The following is an 18044-nucleotide window of genomic DNA, read 5'->3' as shown; positions in this document are numbered from 1 at the left end:
ACCGCCTAAGTGTCTTACCCTTGCATTGCATGTCCTGTAGAGTTGAATGTCGCTGACAGCACGTACGAGCTACGCCCGGTGCCCGAAGAAGGAGCAGTAGCATAGCTACCACCTGCAGGAGTTGAGCCTGAGCACGCCGAGGACCAGTTCGCTACCGTCCCGCTTGAAAGCAAGCCTCGGAGCATAACCCAGTTTTTCTAAACTTGTGCATTTACATTTACCGGAGTCATTTGAAAACTCTAGTTGCATGATCTTAGGTTCCTCTATTATGAATACTAGTCTGACTGTATCTCGAGTAGCTGCTTTGCTTAATTAGGACTCGGTAAAAGTCGAGTGATTTCCTATCACTCGCAAGTTATAGCAGTTGCTTGTTTTCCTTCTGCAACAACTATAAGGACAATGGACGGGGCAGGGTCTTGTGAATTGTTTTGGTGGTCGGTAGATTGCCACGTCTATCTAAATAAATTTGACTAAGGTCGAGATGTGCTAGTGTCCGTGATCAAGTGTTTGAACAGTACTAATCTCATACCTAGTATGGGATGGGGAAGCCTAGTACCTGATTGAACCGGCAAGTGGCTTATACCCCTGCTGTCCTTGGAACATAGTTCCCATGGTGCATCATGTGGGTGCAAGTGCGGTTAAAGTACTGTAGAGACCGAGACTGTGGAGCATTGCATGCCAAAGGCGGTTTGGACCTGACACACGCCTGGGAATTGATGGGGACGGCCGACAAGTGAAGCAACCTTTCATGGTGCGCGGATGTCATGAGATTAGGTTCACCATGCATGGTTAAGAAATTCGAATCGATTCGTCTGCCTCTCATAGCTTGAGCTTACTTGATCACTATGCTACACTGAGTAAGAAGAGGACATGTTGATGATGCTAATGCTGATGTTTTCTATTAATTGTTTTCATAACCATGCTTGTTCGGTATGAGTTGCAAATGTAGAATGGTTAATGAACTAGAACTCATGGCTAAAATGTTGAAAGTAAGGATCCACCACTAGTCGCTTTTGGCAAAACAACCCTCTGGCCAAACAGCCTGCATGTCTAGGTGTTGGTGGATTAGAACCACCCGTCGATTAAGTCTTGTTGAGCGTAGTCGCTCAGCCTTGTTGTTGCTCATCTTTTCAAGTTTTGTTTTGGAAGAAGGTACCGCTTGGCCCTCCCAGCTCCCTTCGGGATGGACGGTTGAGTGGGCTCCCTCGGACGGCAATGATGGAGGTTACTGATGTCGTGACCGGCTTCGTCATGGTGTCGGGCGTCGACGTTTAGTTACCATTGTTTATTTCCGCTGCTGAACACTTTGCAAAACTTGTGTTGAATTTGGAACTCTTTTGCTGTAATAAACTTATGCACTTGTTAAAAGAATGGACTGTTGTAATCTCTGCAACCGCTCACTCTCGGGTGAGTCCGCTTCGCGATCCTGTAGCGTGGTTTCATCGGAAAGAATTCAACGGACGACCAAATTTACATGATTAAGGTACATGATCGCATGTTAAGCGACTTAAATGTGCTTTAGCCAAGTTAATTTGGGTGGTTCCGCCACAGTATGGTGATGAGTTTGTAGGCAGGGACATGTTGTTGCTTGGCAAACAACTGGCATCTTTGACATCTGCGGACTAGTTCTGCTACATCTGCCAGTGCAGTTGGCCAATAAAATCCTGCTTTGAAAGCTTTGCCTACTATTGTTCTTGAGGATGCGTGATTCCCGCAGATTCCTTTATGTATTTCCTCCAAGATGTCCTTCTTATCTTCGCGAGTGACGCACTTCATGAGTACTCCTGATGATGCTACTCTTCTGTAGAGTTCGTCTGCGACTAGAACGTAGCTTTTTCCTCATCGTGAGACTTTTTTGCTTGCGTCTTGTCGGAAGGTAGCTTGTGTTCTTTAATGTTAGTCGATAACTGGTAGGTGCTGGATATATTTTTTCAGTTATAGATGGCTTGCGAAGTTCTTGAACAAAGATGCCTGCTGGGACTTCCGTGCATGTTGAACCCATTTTGGATAAAACGTCGGCAGCAACGTTGTTGTCGCAGACCACATGGTGAAACTCGAGGCCTGAGAACTTGTTCTCTAGTTTGCAGACTTCCCGGCAATATGCGTCTATATTTTCCTTATTGCGGTCTCACTTGTCATTGACTTGATTGATGACTATTAATGAATCACCATAGACTAGTAATCTTTTCATGCCTAGTGAAATTGCTAGGCGAAGACCGTGTAGAAGTGCTTCATACTCGGCTTCGTTATTTGATGCTTCCCAAAAGATTTGAAGAACATACTTGAGTTGTTCGCCTTTTGGGGATATTAAGAGTACTCCCGCACCGACTCCTTCAAGCTTGAGAGATCCGTCGAAGTACATGACCCAGTGTTCAGGGCGTTCTACCAATGTAGGCAATTGGTTTTCCCTCCACTCAGCCATGAAGTCAACTAGAGCTTGGGACTTAATTGTTGTTCTGGGTTGAAATTTTAAGGACAATGCTCTGAGTTCTACTGCCCATTTTGAGATTCTTCCCGTGGCATCCCGATTATGGAGGATCTCGCCAAGCGGGAAATCCGTAATGACGGATATGCTGTGTTCTTGGAAGTAGTGTCACAATTTCCGCGAAGTGAGTAGTATGGCATAGAGTAGCTTCTGGACCGGCGGGTACCGTGTCTTGGAGTCCAAGAGTACTTCACTGATGAAGTATACTGGTCTCTAGACTTTGTAGGCATGGCCTGGTTCAGATCAACATGAGTAGTTCCAGCGATGTACAAGAGCAAGTCCTCATTTGGTGTTGGAGCTGTGAGGATCGGTGGCTTTGACAGGAAGTCAGCTGTAACCGAGCCTTGTCCACCTCCTGTATCCATTGAAACTTGTCTTGTCCTTTAAGTAATTTGAAGAAAGGTAGACCCCATTCTCCAAGTCTTGATATGAATCTGTTTAGGGCCGCCATGCAGCCTCTGAGCTTCTGCACATCTTTTATTCCAGATGGGGCTTGCATATTAGTAATGGCAGAGATTTTCTCAGGATTTGCTTCGATGCCCCGATGACTGATGATGAACCCGAGTAGTTTCCCTGATGGTACACCAAAAATGCATTTGGTAGGATTGAGTTTCCATCGGAATGCTTGCAAGCTTGTGAAAGTTTCTTCCAAGTCTGCGATCAGATCAACTAAATTTCTAGTTTTGACTACTACATCGTCCACATAGGCTTCTACGTTGTGGTGTAGTTGTTTCTCAAAGCACATTTGAATTGCACGTTGATACATTGCACCTGCGTTCTTCAACCCGAAGGACATTGTCTTGTAGCAGAATGCTCCGAAAGGGGTGATGAACGCGGTCTTGGCTTGATCTTCTTCCTTGAGTGCTATCTAGTGATATATCGAGTAACAATCAAGGAAGCAGAGTAGTGCACATCCGGCTGTGGAGTCGACTACTTGGTTGATTCTAGGAAGCCCAAAGAGATCTTTGGGGCAATCTTTGTTGAGATCTATGTAGTCGACATACATCCTCCACTCGTTGTTGTTCTTATTTTGAACTAAAACTGGGTTGGCTAGCCAATCAGGGTGAAAAACTTCCTTTATAAACTCTGCCACAAGTAATTTAGCTAGTAACTTTCTTAATTGCATCTCTTCTATCTTGAGCGAATCTTCGTAATCGTTGTCTTTTTGGAGTAGTTTTAGAATCAACGTTGAGTGAACGCTTGATCAGTTGCTTGGGCACACCAGGCATGTTGGCCGGTTTCCACGCGAAGATGTCTCAGTTTGCCCGAAGGAAACTGATGAGCGTGTATTCCTATTTGGGATCGAGCCTTGTTCTGATCAGGGCTATTTTGGATGAGTCGCAAATCTCAAGGTCAATGGTTTTGAAATCCTTGTCATTTGTTGGCTTGACTTTAGTAGCTCCCGACTTATTTTCTGGAATTTCGAGTTTTGCAGGGGTAAGCTTTTTTGATGTGGTGAACACTTGTTGCATGGAGTTGGGAACTTGAGTAGTCGCGGCTATCTCAATAGCTTCCGTGTCGCATTCATATGATCGTCACAGGTCTCCACGAAGAGATAGTTCTCCTTTCGGTCCACGCATTTTCAGTAGCAAGTACATGTAGTGTGGGATGGCCATGAACTTGACCAGGGATGGTCTTCCAAGGATGGCATGGTAAGAAGTCTCAAAGTCAGCCACCTCGAACTTGATGTACTATGTGCGGTAATGCTGTTTGGTACCAAAAGTGACAGGTAAGACAACTTGTCCTAGTAGGATAGTTGCGTTGCCTGGGACGATTCCATAAAAGGGGGAATCCATTGGCGTAAGCATTTCAGTGATGTCGAGGCCCATCTTGCTTCAAGTTTTGGCAAAAATGACGTTGAGTCCACTGCCACCATCAATGAGTACTTTGGTTAGTCTTGAGCCAGCGACAAGTGGATCTAGTACCAGAGGAAAATACCCTGGTTCTAAGAAGTTGGTCCATTGATCCTTTCTGCTCAAAGTAATGGGTACCTCAGACCATTTGAGGGGTGTGGGGGTGGCTGGTTCGATAGCCATGATTTCTCTGAGTACTAATTTGTTGGATCGCTTGGAGGTAGTGCCTGGAATTCTGTAGAAAATGACATTGACAGTCTTAGACGCTGTCTGGAACTTCTCTTCGCCATCTTCAGTTTCATCCATCTTGCCCTTACCCTTGTCCTTATTGTTGTTATTGTTATTGTTGTTGGCGGGAGGTTCTGGCAACTTTTGCATAACCCTGCGAAGGCTGTAGCAGTCGATTGTAGCGTGCTTTCTGTGTGGGTGCCATGGACATTGTTTCTTGAGTAGTTCATTGAATGAAGGGTCATCATTTCATTTGTTTGGTCCTTTCTTGCTTGAGTTTGACATTGCTGCAACGGTATTGTCTGATTTGCGCTTGCGATTCTAATTGTCCGAGTAGTTATTTCGGTGATTGCTGTTGCAGTTTCTATCATGTTCTTGGTTGTTACCTTGGTTATTGTTGTCACATCCGCGATTGTGGTGTGAGTCAAACCTTTCGCACTCCTTATCTTCTTCGTCTGCCCATGACCAAGCCATAATTTTGAGTTCTTTGACATCCGCTGAACGGCGTCTGCCAAAATCTTGGAACATACATCGGTTCCAGAGACCATTTTGAAAACATTCAATCACATCTGCTTCTGAGATGTCGACAATTATAGCCTTTTTGTCAAAAAAACAGCGTAGGTAGCTGTGTAGGGATTCATCCTTTTGCTGCTTAACCTAAGCCAAGTCAATTCTATTGCTAGGGCGCTGCATAGCTCCCGCGTAGTTGCTTGTAAAAGCTTTCTTTAGATCAGACTATGAGTCGATGGAATTAGGCTTCAAAGATTCGAGCCAAGTTAGTTGCGCTGGTTCCATGCATACAGGAAAATGGATAACTTTTGTATCATCGCTTCTGCCTACAGCTTGGACTGCTAATGCATAGCAGCGGAGCCACTGAACTGGATCTTGTTTGCCACCATACTTAGTAACGCCCATTGGTTTGAATTTCACATTCACGATGGCGATTGTTGATTATATCCAGAGCATCACAATTGTGATTTAATGTTTCTTGAAGATTGCTGATGTGCGAGGGTTCTGGATTTGCTCTGCGGTGACGTGGACCTTCCGTGGAGGCTGTACGACTACCCTCAGCTGCATCTCTGTTTCGTCTTGGAGCTTCGAGTACGCTCCTATGTTGTCTTGGTTCTTCATGTGGTTGGTTTGAGAGTCTTACATTGTCTCTGCTATCATCATGGAGATTCAGGTTGCGAGGCATGGATGGAATTGGTGTTTCCTTGTCGAGGAGTTTGTATGCGTGTTCTGCCAAGTATAACAGGAGATCGTTGTATTTGTTTGGAGGCATTGAACGGGCGATAAGGTCGATAGAAGCGATAGCGGCAAGTGGCGTATTATGTTCTCGTGTTTGAACTACTTTGAATGCTTTGTCGAGGTTCACAATGGGAACTCTTGCGGCTAGAAGTCGACGACGTTCCGCTCTCTAAGGGTTTCTTGCTCTTCTTTGAGTTCTCTGGCTGCTAGTTTTGCCCTCTGGGGTGTGAGTTGATAATTCATCTTGGGAGACATTCTTCAATTTGGCATTCTCGATGAGGAGTTCTTTGATGTCGATCGCTAGTTCCTGTTCCATCGTGTAACGCCCGTAAAATTTACTAACTCAAATCACCCGCTAAAAATTTGTTTCAAACTTTTCCGACCGTTGAGCTCCCGAAAAATCGTTTCCTCCTCGGCGACCCCGCCGTCCCGGCACCCAACGTCGACGGTCATCTTTTTTCGTTCCCCGCAAATTTTGCCACGTGCCCATCAAATCTGTCGCGCGCGCCCGACCGCTCCCCGCAATTTTCGCCGATTCTCCCTTTCTTTTCTCTCTTCTTTTCCCCCTTTTTTTTCTTTTTCTCCTTTTCCTTTCTCCTTGTTCCTTCTTCCTTCTTCTTTCTTCCTCCTTCTTCTCCTCCTTCCTTCCTCCTCCGCCTCCCCTTTTTCCTCCTGGCCACGCCTGGCCCGCGCGCGGCCCCACCAGCACTAGGGCGCCCCGCACGCCGCGCCCGACCGCTAGCGCCAGGCCGCGCCACGCGCGCCGCGTCGGCCCCGCGCCCTCCTGCCGCACGCCACCCTAGCGCTGCGCCCACCAACCCTTGACCGAGCGCCGTCCTCCGCTCGCCGGCGTGCCTCCCCACATCGGTCGACGTCCCTATACTCCTCGTCGACCGAGCCGGCCCCCACCACGCCATCCACGAGGAACTATGCTCCGGCACGCCACCGGCCGGGGATTCCGGCCACCATTAACGCCTCTCGTCGTCGCCCGCCCCCTCCCGCCACCTATAAAAGGGACAAGGCCCGGCCACCCCTCGCCACCATCTCGCCCTCGCCTCCCAGCTCGCCACCCCCTGCCCCGCCTCCCCTGCGCGCCGCCGCCAGGAGCTCCACCGCCGCCTCCTTTGCCACGCCCGGCGTCCCCTCCTCCACCACCACCCACCCACGGTGAGGACCAAAATGGGATCCCCTCACTCTCCTATACCTCCCCCACCACACGGCTCACCGCCGGCGAGGCCCGGCCAGCCCCCCTCACACACACTGGTTTCCTCCCTCCCCACCTCCTGTACCGGACCAAGCAAGAAGAATTTCCCTTCAATTTCGATCTAACCTGCTAGTTTCCCCTATTTGCAAACCGACCCTTCCACCTCTCTCAAAGAAGTCTCGCAAATATGCCCTTCCACCTTTTAGAAATAATTACAAATAGGTCCCTCGTTCTCGCAGTTTAGTCCTAAACCTTGATTTAAGCCCCTAACACTCCTTTAACTCGTCATTTCATGCGCCAAACTTCCTCCAATTGATCCCAAATTCGACCACGGCCTCCTCCCATATACTTCCGCCGAGGCATATCCAAATTTCATGAAAATACTCACTCCTTACATTTTCCATTCGCATTCTCTGTTCGTAGCTCAACGGGTAAAATTTTATTTCTCTTTATTTAGTGTGTGCTCGTTTGTGTGTGCCATAGATCGCGGAGTACCCGAGGAGGAGCGCGAGGAGGATTTTGACCGTGAGCCCGAGCCCGAGGACCAGTACCGCGAGAAGGAACTCCCGGAAGGCTTTGAGAACCGCAAGTCCAATCTCACCCTTTGATGCATATTTATCCTAGTTTTTCAAACACAACCTATTGGCCTATTTTATAAATTGCATATTATTTTACCGCTGAAACATGGTTGGATAGCCACCCCTTGATTGTTATGATTATTCCTTGTCTGTCCTATAATTATCTCTAAATATGACTTGCTCTGTTTGGATGATAATTACTGCTAGAATGCTTAGGACCTTGTTACTCAATTCAATCATGACCACAATGTGATTTGGTAAAGAATAAATGTGTGAGTGTTTTAAGAAGGGAAGTTGGGTTTTTCGGAAGTAAAGAAAAGAAAGGCTTAGATGAGATGGATGGGTGTTCATGTGTGAAATGCCATTATGTTGGGCTCGTACCTTGGTGGTTGAGCAAGGTTGGGAGATATCCATCTTGTCATGGTTAAGGACCGAGTTGATGTATCATCTTGCCTAACCCAACCTTCGTGCAACCACTCGACCATTGTATGTGGCAACGGCTTAGCATAAATCCCACTAGCTAAACTGTCAGTCTTCAGGTGAGCTGTTGAGCAACGAGAGCCCATGGAAAAGGAGTAAGATCTTTGTGACTTAGGTCCCGGTTAAGACCTCGTGGTAGGTCGTTAACCCCTTGGTCGCTTCTGTGTGGACTAGTTAGGTTTAGCTAAGGTGGTTAATGGCTTTGTTACGATCTGCACCGGCACTAAGGTGATCGTGCTGCGGTGCCCTACTTGTGGGAAAAGTGTACAACCTCTGCAGAGTTAAAACCTATCCGGGTAGCCGTGTCCACGGCATTGGACAAGTTACGGCTTGGTCACATAACTAGCACTTGGAAATGGATGGTTTTATGGCGTGTGTTACATTTTGGAAGTGTCCGGCAGTTGTGCCGTGAGCCATGGCGGACGGGGAGTCCGATAGCAATAAAATTAGGATCCTTTGTGTAGGATCAACCCTATTCAATGTTTCGGTTACTAAAGGAAATGCTTGCGAAAACTCTTTTAAAAATGAACCCTTACATGTGTTGAAAATCTAGCTTTATTGCAAATGAACCTTAACCTCATCCTTGTTATATCCTGTGCATACTCTTGCTTGTATCCCCCTCCGTGGATGGGGTTGGACTTATTGAGTACTTTTGTACTCACCCTTGTTTTGTTGCTTCAGAGGAAGACCCGGACTACGTCACCGAGGATTTCGAGTAGGAGGTCGCTTTCGCACCCAACGTTGCCTGTGGTGTTGGCCTTTGCAAGATGCTTTCGCTGACGCTTAGTTCCGATTGCAGCCCGGAGTCCGACTGGACTGCAACTTGGATTTGTATCATTGTTGGTTTAGTTCTTCTTTGGGTGTGGCTTGCCCACCCGCTCCTTCGGGAGCTGTACGGTTTTTGAACCATCTGTTGAATAAATGTGTTATCAGCCTCCTGGGACTGATATTTGTATCACATTTAGTCTCTACTTATGTGGGGATGCTTCACATCGACTCGCAAAACAACAACAAAGAGTTCTCTATTTGGAGAGTAGCTTCCAGAGCTGGATGTTATGACTTCAGTGGAGCCATCTTCTTCACGGATCGGTGAAAGTGGAGTACCCTCTTGATATGGGAGGATATCCAAGTGTGCAACGAAGCGTGATCCGTTGTCTTGGACAAGGAATGATGGCTTCATGCCCAGCCAGTAGACGAATCTGCCTTGCGGTGTTGATGTGATTATCAGGCCCTACTGCGGACCTGATAAGGGGAGTTCTTCAAGAGAATTCGAGTCAGAGTCATGGTCCTCAATTGACTCTAATCCGAATTGGACTTTGGATAGAGCTTTTTGATGAACCGTGACCGCATTTCGGAGTCCGAGTGGAAATTGGCTTGGAGTTGTATCCGGTCCACATGATGGCTGAATTGCCTGCTCGTGCGGACTAGTCCGAGTTGTAGTTGAATCCGAGTTGTGGTCGAACCCAGTGTTGTTCAAATTGAAAAATTCAAATTTCTCGACGAAATCTTCCGCCTCATGTCGACGAGAATTTCCGTTGAGATGTTTCTTCTTCGGTTCTTCGATGATGCGGTGTTGGAAACCTCCAATGCCATCAGTGATGCAGAGCCAGGAGCCAAAAACAAACGTTGCGCCCGTTTCGAACACGAACGCAGGCTTAATGATGACTGAAGCCATCGATTTCACACGGAGAGTTTCGCCGACTATCCCTACCTAGCGCGCCAACTATGGGTGTTTTAACCCAGCAACCTATCAAGGGAGTATCCGAGATAGAGTTTTGGTTGGTGGGTGTCGCCAAAATCAAGGAGTCGATGGTGATGCAAGAACACGATTTAGACAAGTTCGAGCCGCTAGATTGTGTAATACCCAACATCATGTGTGTTCTATGCTTGTATTCGATTGAACCTGTTTTGAGGGGGTCCCTGCCCACCCTTATATATCAGGGGAGCAGGGTTACAGGGTAGCCTTCGGCACAAGTACTAGTTGGACATGGCTACAGAGTCCTACTCTAACTCGGTAGAGTAGTTTCCTTGTATTCCGACTAGTCCTTCAGGAGTTCCATGCAGTCTACATTGCCCTGTAGTGTATTCTTCATGTCCTGAAACATCTCAAGTACGTCCCCTTGAGTGAGTCCGTACAGACCTTCTGGTGAGTCCGGGGATGTATGGTCGATAGAATTAATAATATCGATAGCCATGTAGAAATTCATTTAACATATGATAAATAATAAATCAGTTTCAAAATTCTTGAAACTTCTATGAGACAACTTATATGTAGTCTATTACATATAAAAAATGTATTGGTGTATATAGGATAATTATTTTTGCGTGTTACTCACAAATGGTGCAATAAGTGCAATAAAACGAAAAAAGAGAACTAGGCACGGGCTGTTTTTCATCTCAGACACTAGGCCTGCATGGCCCAATTCTTTGTGACCGTCCATCTCCGATTCGACGGTTCGGATCGCGTTAGTGTAGTATAAAATTATCTCGCTGACCCCCCGAAACCCTATTTCCTCCTCCGTTCTTTGCCGCAGCGGCGGCGGCGGCGCTTCGCCCGCCCGCACGACCGCACCGCTCGCCACCACCCGTACTGGCAGCAGCCGCCTCGCTTGCCAGTGCGTACCACCTTCGGCTCCACGGAGGAGCTGGACCGGGGAACGACGGCGGATCCCTTCGCATCCAGCATGGGGATGACTGCTTGCGCCCCCGCGACGAGGCATTCGGAGGGCATCGCTAGTGGAGGCCGAGCCTTCTCCTCGACGGCGGCGCACGTTAGTGATTGCCTACTCCATGGATCTGCTGCCTGTTCGTCGAGTTCGAGTTCTGCCCCTCCGTCCTCGCCGAGGCCAGGAGGATCATCCAGGAGTCCAATGTAAGGTCACATCCCTCTTATTACCCTTCTCGTGTTCCATTCGAAATCAGTAGAGGAAAACCTAGCTAAGGTTTGCAGCTAACAAGCGTATTTGATTGCTTGCTTTCATCCCGCTGATCTCGTTTTTACCACATCCAAGATCGTTTCCCTCGTCGATGTCAGTCCAGCAAGGACACGGAAGGCCTCTGGATCTAATACTACCTCGTCCAGGTTTGCTCTCAACCCCCTGGACCCCTCACAACTACCTGTATTGCTTGATTGTTTGCTGTGGCCCTCAAGAATTTTGATGACACTGAACTGAAGAGACATATCTGTGCTGTGAAAAAAATGTTTCTGTGGCACATTCCCTGATGCCAAATGTGAAAAAATTGTTTCTGTGTGGTCGAAGATTGTGGTATCTAAGGAGTTCTAACAGTTTGTTGAGCTGCTAACATAATTTTGGAAGTGCCAGTTAGGTGGATCTTGTTTTGTACTCTGCATAAAGAATGGCAAAACAGTTATATTTTGCTTGGCATTTGTCCACTTGTAACTCTGTCAGACTGTGTACTTCTCTGAAGTTCTGAAAGATACTACAATGATATCATGTGAATCTTTTATCTGTTTCTATGGCTTTCTCTTGCAATGGTTTGCAGATCTATAGTTCTTGATTGATGTTCTAGCTATTAGTAGCAAGTCCAAATTTTATGAGGTACCTGTATTGATGAGGTATTGATCGGAAATCCGGTTCTGTTTTCCATGAAAAGCATGAGACTATGAGAAGAATGAGTAACTGGAGGAGCAGATGGTTGCTTTGTCCACTTCTTTCTTGTCCATGAAAGTACACTCACTATTTACACTCTTACTTCGAGATGTGCCTGAGTGTAATCAGTAGCCTATTTACAGGAAGACTTGCTCTTGCAGAGAATCGGAAACAGCCTTGTAATTATGTGTGGCGGGTGCAGAAGCAACAACGGTGATAGCGATGATGGTTGCTTTGTAATTTGGTGGAACCTCCACTATATGGTTAATTTCTATGTTTGACTATTATGTGATGCTAAGCACTAAACAATGCTGATTGCTTTGTAAATTGGTGGAACTTCTAATTTGTATGCTACCAATCAATGTGACCTGTACAATGTTGGGCATCTAATGCTGGAATGTGGATTTGGAATCCTAAAATTGCCTGAAATAAAATGATATTGATAATATTAGAACCTGTTACACTCGTGATGGTGTTGGAAGTTTCTCTATCGGTTGTCTAAATTAGCACAATGTCACCGTCAGGGAAATGAGATGTTTCTCTGACGGCCAACCGACAGAGTAAGGTCTTCTCTGATGGTTGATGACGTGAATATTTCCTGTTGAGGAACCGACAGAAAATTACCGTTGACAGGCAATTTTTATTTCTCAGTCATTTTATCCCTGTCGGGATTTGCCTATCGGTTGGCTGACAAAAATATATTTCTGACCGTTATGTACTATATCTCTAACGGTTTTAGGCACACAAGGTAATTTCCGTTTCCAGTAGTGTGTCGTGCAAGGGGTCATCTGAAAATAAAGAAAAAAATGTTAGCAGTCACGACATGCGTACATGAAAATCAATGTTAATGTTTGCACTCGGGCAAAGGGGGAATCTGACGTGGTTCTCAATATGCATGCATGTACATATAACATGTGTAAACATTACAGTTTTATAAGCTTACACTTCTGGGAATGCGCCATCAGTACTGGTTGGGAACCCATCTTCAGTATTGGTTTCGCAACCGGTACTAGTAGTTCGGTAATAAAGCGGGGCCTTTAGTACCGGTTGAAATAACGGTACTAAAGGGCTATTAAAAAATTAAAAAAAGAAATTCCTCCACCGCTGCCGCCACCGACCCTAGCCTCTCGCGGCCCCCACTGCTTCACCGCCCTCCGTCTAGCCCCACCGCCCGGCCCCACCACCGCTGCCCCCTCCGCCTCCGCCTGGCCCCGCCGGCTCCCGCCCGCCCGCCGCTGCTCCTCACTGCCGGTGAGGGGCGAGCGGAGGGGGGAGGGGAGGTAGAGGAGGAGAGGAAGCTGTACATGAGATAGAGAGAGAGAGGAGGGGGGAGACGGGAGGATAAGAAAGAGACAGAGGAGGTGAGCGGTCGATAGGGGAAGGATAAGGTGCGGACAGAGGTTTTAGTACCGGGTGGAGCTCCCACCCAGTACTAAAGGGGGTCAGCGGGGCTCCTCAGGGATTATCCGTTAGGCTCGGTACTGATACTCACATTAGTACCAGGTCAAAATGCAACCTTGGTTTTGAGTATGTAGACAAAGGGGTTAGCAGTTTCTCCATGGCTTCTCCATGTTATTTTCAAGGAAAAGTGACCTTTGGTGAATTAGTTTCTCTTTTGACCATGAGAAAGCCATGCTAAAATGATAAATATCAGTCCCTGATATAATGTCAGTGCAGATAGCACAGATCACATGATTCAAAATACATATCATGTCATTCCTTCAAGAAAATGGAGTCTCTCACAAAAGTTAAGAAACATAGAAGTTACCTCCGATGGAATACGCCAATCAAATTAAGGTCTTGTTTAGTTGCCCAATTTTGAGGTGTCAAAATTATTGTAGCAACGCTGTAGCGTTTCGTTTGTATTTGTGAATTATTGTCCAAATATTGACTAATTAGGCTCACAAGATTCGTCTCGCAAAGTACAACAAAACTATGCAATTAGTTTTTAATTTCGTCTACATTTAGTACTCCATGCATGTACCGCAAGTTTGATGTGATGGGGAATCTTCTTTTTGCATAGTGTCAAAGTTGGGATTTGGGGGTGAACTAAACAAGGGCTAAGGTTTCACATGCAAGAAGCTTATCCATGTCCTCAAGAAATCCTATGTATCCTTCAATTCCCTGCCAAAAAGCACAAAAAACCATTAATGCTGACAAGAAGATGAAATAAGCAAAAATATCGGTATTTTTGCTTGCAAATTTACCAAAGTTTCAGCTCTGCAGCTTGCCCCGAAATAAGGCCCAACTGGGTGCCCAAATTTCGGCCCTATTGATGAATTATAGAAATATGAATAACATAGAAACTGTGTTCATAAACACTTGTCTGCAGAAAAGCTATCACAGTTGTTAGCGGACAGCATTAGGAATTGCAGTGTGAAGTTTCTGTCATGTTGCTGTTCTTTTAAAAACTTATTGTCTTCGTTTTTTTCCCTTTTTTATGTAGGACCTATTAGTCAGCAGCAACCACAGTCAAACTGATTCTCATTGTCCCTGTTAAATTCGCACCATAGATTATAATCTACAAGACCTGCCAAACCATGGGCAGTATTGCAGGAGGCTGTAATGAGATGGGAAGGAAAAGGACGAAGAAGCGGTTGCATGGAAGCGTAGGAGGTGATGAGGACGGCTAATATTAATGCAGCTGGAGGCAGGTCAACAATATGTATGTAGAACCAACCGTGCGAGAGAACATGTATATTGATGTGCACTTAGGTGTTTTTGGATTCTTGAGCTAAAGTTTAGCTTCTGTTACATCGAATGTTCGGATGCTAATTAGGAGGACTAAACATGAGCTAATTATAAAACTAATTGCAGAAGCCTTGGGCTAATTCACGAGACGAATCTATTAAACCTAATTAATCCATTATTAGCAAATGGTTACCGTATGATCACCACATTGTCAAATTATGAATTAATTAGGCTTAATAGATTCTTCTCGCGAATTAGTCTCCATCTATGCAATTAATTTTGTAATTAGTCTATATTTAATACTCCTAATTAGTGTCAAATATTCGATTCGATGTGACAGGCTGGTAAAGGAACACCCGAAGACACGAGAAAAGGTGTTATTGTTTAAGGTTGTCAGTCATTATCTTTTTAGCATTTTTGTACGTGATTCTTTTAGGTGCTTCCACACAAAAAAGCGCCATTCTGTTTAACTTTGTGTAGGACATGAAGGTCTTATTGTTACTCCTTGCAACTATTTCAAGGTAACAACTCTTAAAAATATAAGGATATCAAAATAGTTTTGATGAAAATATCTAATATGATTAATTGCACGTATCAGATCCTATAATTCTGAATTTATTAAGTGCTACTGCATGCATTCTAAAAAATTGATGATATCTGTTTGAGAAACGGTGGAGAGCTGGGCACCATGGTCAGACGAATTAAGATATTCTTGTTACAGACAAAAGCTAAAAGAAATCTCTTTCGATTGCATTCTAGTGGATGAGCTTGGGTTCCAAAGCGAAATTCATGAGGATGATTTCTATGTTCTGAATACAGACACGGTTTTTTTTAAAGAAGAAACAACGTTGTGTTCAGTTCAGGTAAACAGCTGCAAGCATTCCAAACAATTCAAGGAATGCATAAGAGCGCTGTCACATAGGTACATGGGTTTTACTAAAGATGTGCCTGAATTTTGTCCATCTTGGTATTGAATTCAAATGTGTTATCAAAATTCATGAAGTTTTACCCTGGATTTTATTTTTATATGTAACTTTTAAAAACAACCAGTAATCTGTTATGTAATAAAACATACAAAACGTACCTTTTCAATTCCTATAGAAACAATCAGCTCACCGACGGTATCAAATCTCTGCATCAGCCACATGGAAGATATGAACATGGAAATCCAGGTCGAGTACATGATAGAAAGCGACCGGAGATGCCGCGCTGCCACAGCAAATTGGTGGTGGCCAGGATCATTGTTGCCTCCCCATTCAACCTTCTCCAGCTTTGGGGCGACAATGTTAGCCTCCTCAACACGAGAAACATAAATCTCTAGTAGCATTGGGGCTGTAACCTGCAGCTAGCCTTTATAAGAAGTAGAGTACACAAGACACTCGAGGGATTCAGAGCATATAGAAACACGGTAGGTGGCAACGAATCGGATGCCATCAAGGTAGAGCGTCCGAAGGCGTCGACACTGCGTGGAGACGACACGCCCCAGCTCGCCACCGTCCATGTAGGTGCTTGTTATCATCTGATCGGTCAGCGCCGTGAAGGAGCCGGTCGGTGGCGGCCGGAGAACGAAATTCATTCCCAAGCTGATATCGATCTCCGTAGCTCTCTCGCAGACTGGCAGCGCGAGCTCCTCCATAGTCCCTTCGACAGCTTTCGGCAGCTGCTGCCATGGCAGATGGATATAAATCCTGCCGGTGAGGCGCTGGGACGCGAAGCGCGTCCACGGAGCGACACGGTGGGCGGGGATATCGCATTTTCTCAAGTCGATCTTGAGGTGGTGTAGCGTAGGCGCTGAGTAGGAATTGAGGGCTGCATCGATGGCGTCGAGATGGGCCGAGGAGGTCGTCGTTGCAGGAGAAGAGCTGCCGCTCAGGTCGAGTTCGGACAAGTAGGTCCAGACGCGTCGCCAGCGGCGGGAGAGGACGCTGGTGCGCGCGGCGGCCGCGGTGGACCGGAGGGCGAGGAGGATGATGATCAGGAGCTCGTCAGGGAGGGCGCTGATGTGGTCATCCACGCCGCGCCTCTTGAAGGCGGGCGGCTCCATGGAAAGACAGAGGACGATTGCGAATCGAGAGGTTAGGGCTCGCGTTCACCAAGGGTGGTTGGACTAGGCTGCGGAATGGCGTGCGTCTCGGGATAGGCTAATTGGATCATGTCCTGGATAAATGCCATTAATAAGGATTTTATTTTGTCCCTGACATATCTATTTGCATGATGAGTTTAAGTTTGTGCTTCGATCATTGTTGACTGATGAGGGCTGCAGTAGCTGTACTTCCATCAGAGCTAGTTAGGCCAGTCTCAATGAAAGATTTCATAGGAATTTCATAAGCATTAAATTTTATACTATATCATCAATTTTGCTAATTTGACAAGGCTATCATGAGGAGAGAGAAGAGAGAGTTTCATTAGATATAAGAGGCGTTTCATCTTTATAATACTCATCCGACACAGTTATCAAGTTATCAGCTATGCATTGAGACAGGCACTCATGCATTTGGCCCGAAACCAAGGAACTTTGCTGAGTGAAATAGGTGCGGCAATGTTGGTTCCATATCAAAATATGGATATGATTGCATTTTGTTAGCCAAAAAAGCTAGCCACAATTTGAAGCGTCATTTTACTACACTGCATAAAGAAAACAAAAGGTGAACCTTGCACCAAGTTTGACTTGAACAGTTGAACCCACAAATTTCCGCCATCTCAGTATTATCCTACCCCATCTTGAAATTAGCAAAACTCATAAATTTTTAACCCTATCTCATCTAAGTCTCCTCCTGTTATAGACTTAAGCTCAGTCGATGCACTAGATTGTAGGAATTTCTGTTACTGTTAGCATCAATATATAAGGTAGTGGTGCTTCCTTCCTATATTTGAACACTCATTAATTAAACTAACATAAATTTTCAATAACTGCATTCCTTACAGTCCTTTGGACTTCTACCAATCTTCTCCTAAAAAGTAAAGGGTATAGTGCGATGTCACAATTGGACGTTCCAACATTAGAAAGCCAATGGCTTTGGCACCTCCCTGGAAAGCACGTTAAATTGGACCTGGATAGCACGTGCTTTGGATCCTTTCGACAACCTCCATGATCGCCAAAGAAACTGGAACGAATGGCACCGTAAGTTCTACTCTTTTAAGGGTTACCATGTTGCATCTAGACAGAAGCAACTTCAGAAATTCCTCCTCTTCAGTTGAACCAGTGAAAAAAGTAATTTCTATCTCTTCAAGTGAATCAAAGGTGACATCATCCAACGTGCAACTCTCTGGCAGAAGACAAGGACAACCCGAGGTAGTACAAGGGGCCATCTGAAAATAAAGAAAAAAATGTTAGCAGACACGACATGTGTACATGAAATTCAATGTTAATGTTTGCACTCGGGGAAGGGGGGCATCTAACCTAGTTCTGAATATGCATGCGTGTATATATAACATGTGTAAACATTAGAGTTTTAGAAGCTTAATTAGCGTACATTGATTCAACTATGAAGTCCATTTTAATATCCTGAAGTATGCCAGTGTCCACTTAACAGAACTTTGATTTGGTTTACTTAACCCATTTATATAGCAGTTCACTTTTCACCGTATCCTCTTAGTTGATCTTGTTTTTGACTATGTAGACAAAGGGGTTAGCAGTTTCTCCATGGCTTCTCCATAATATATTCG

At 45.5% G+C, this 18044-nt stretch overlaps 1 protein-coding gene and 1 long non-coding RNA gene across 2 annotated transcripts; one reads left to right on the top strand and one right to left on the bottom strand.

Annotated features, from left to right (window-relative positions):
* The first annotated feature begins 10561 nt into the window (after positions 1 to 10561).
* Positions 10562 to 11552, top strand: LOC117847010 (uncharacterized). Its single transcript, XR_004638516.2, has 2 exons — positions 10562 to 10948; positions 11088 to 11552. It is a non-coding gene; the product is annotated as an uncharacterized lncRNA (long non-coding RNA).
* Positions 11553 to 15723: 4171 nt separating this feature from the next.
* LOC117849254 (putative F-box/FBD/LRR-repeat protein At5g22610) lies at positions 15724 to 16422 on the bottom strand. Its single transcript, XM_034730820.1, has one exon. It carries the CDS (start codon positions 16420 to 16422, stop codon positions 15724 to 15726), a length of 699 nt encoding a protein of 232 aa, XP_034586711.1.
* Positions 16423 to 18044: the final 1622 nt, after the last annotated feature.

The sequence above is a fragment of the Setaria viridis genome, chromosome 3 (genome assembly GCF_005286985.2).
Source record: "Setaria viridis chromosome 3, Setaria_viridis_v4.0, whole genome shotgun sequence".
In the NCBI taxonomy this organism is placed as follows: domain Eukaryota; kingdom Viridiplantae; phylum Streptophyta; class Magnoliopsida; order Poales; family Poaceae; genus Setaria; species Setaria viridis.
This window is presented reverse-complemented; position numbering and strand designations above follow the sequence as displayed.

Excerpts from the sequence above, each read along its gene's own strand:
- LOC117849254 (XM_034730820.1), bottom strand. The coding sequence starts at position 16,422 with ATGGAGCCGCCCGCCTTCAAGAGGCGCGGCGTGGATGACCACATCAGC.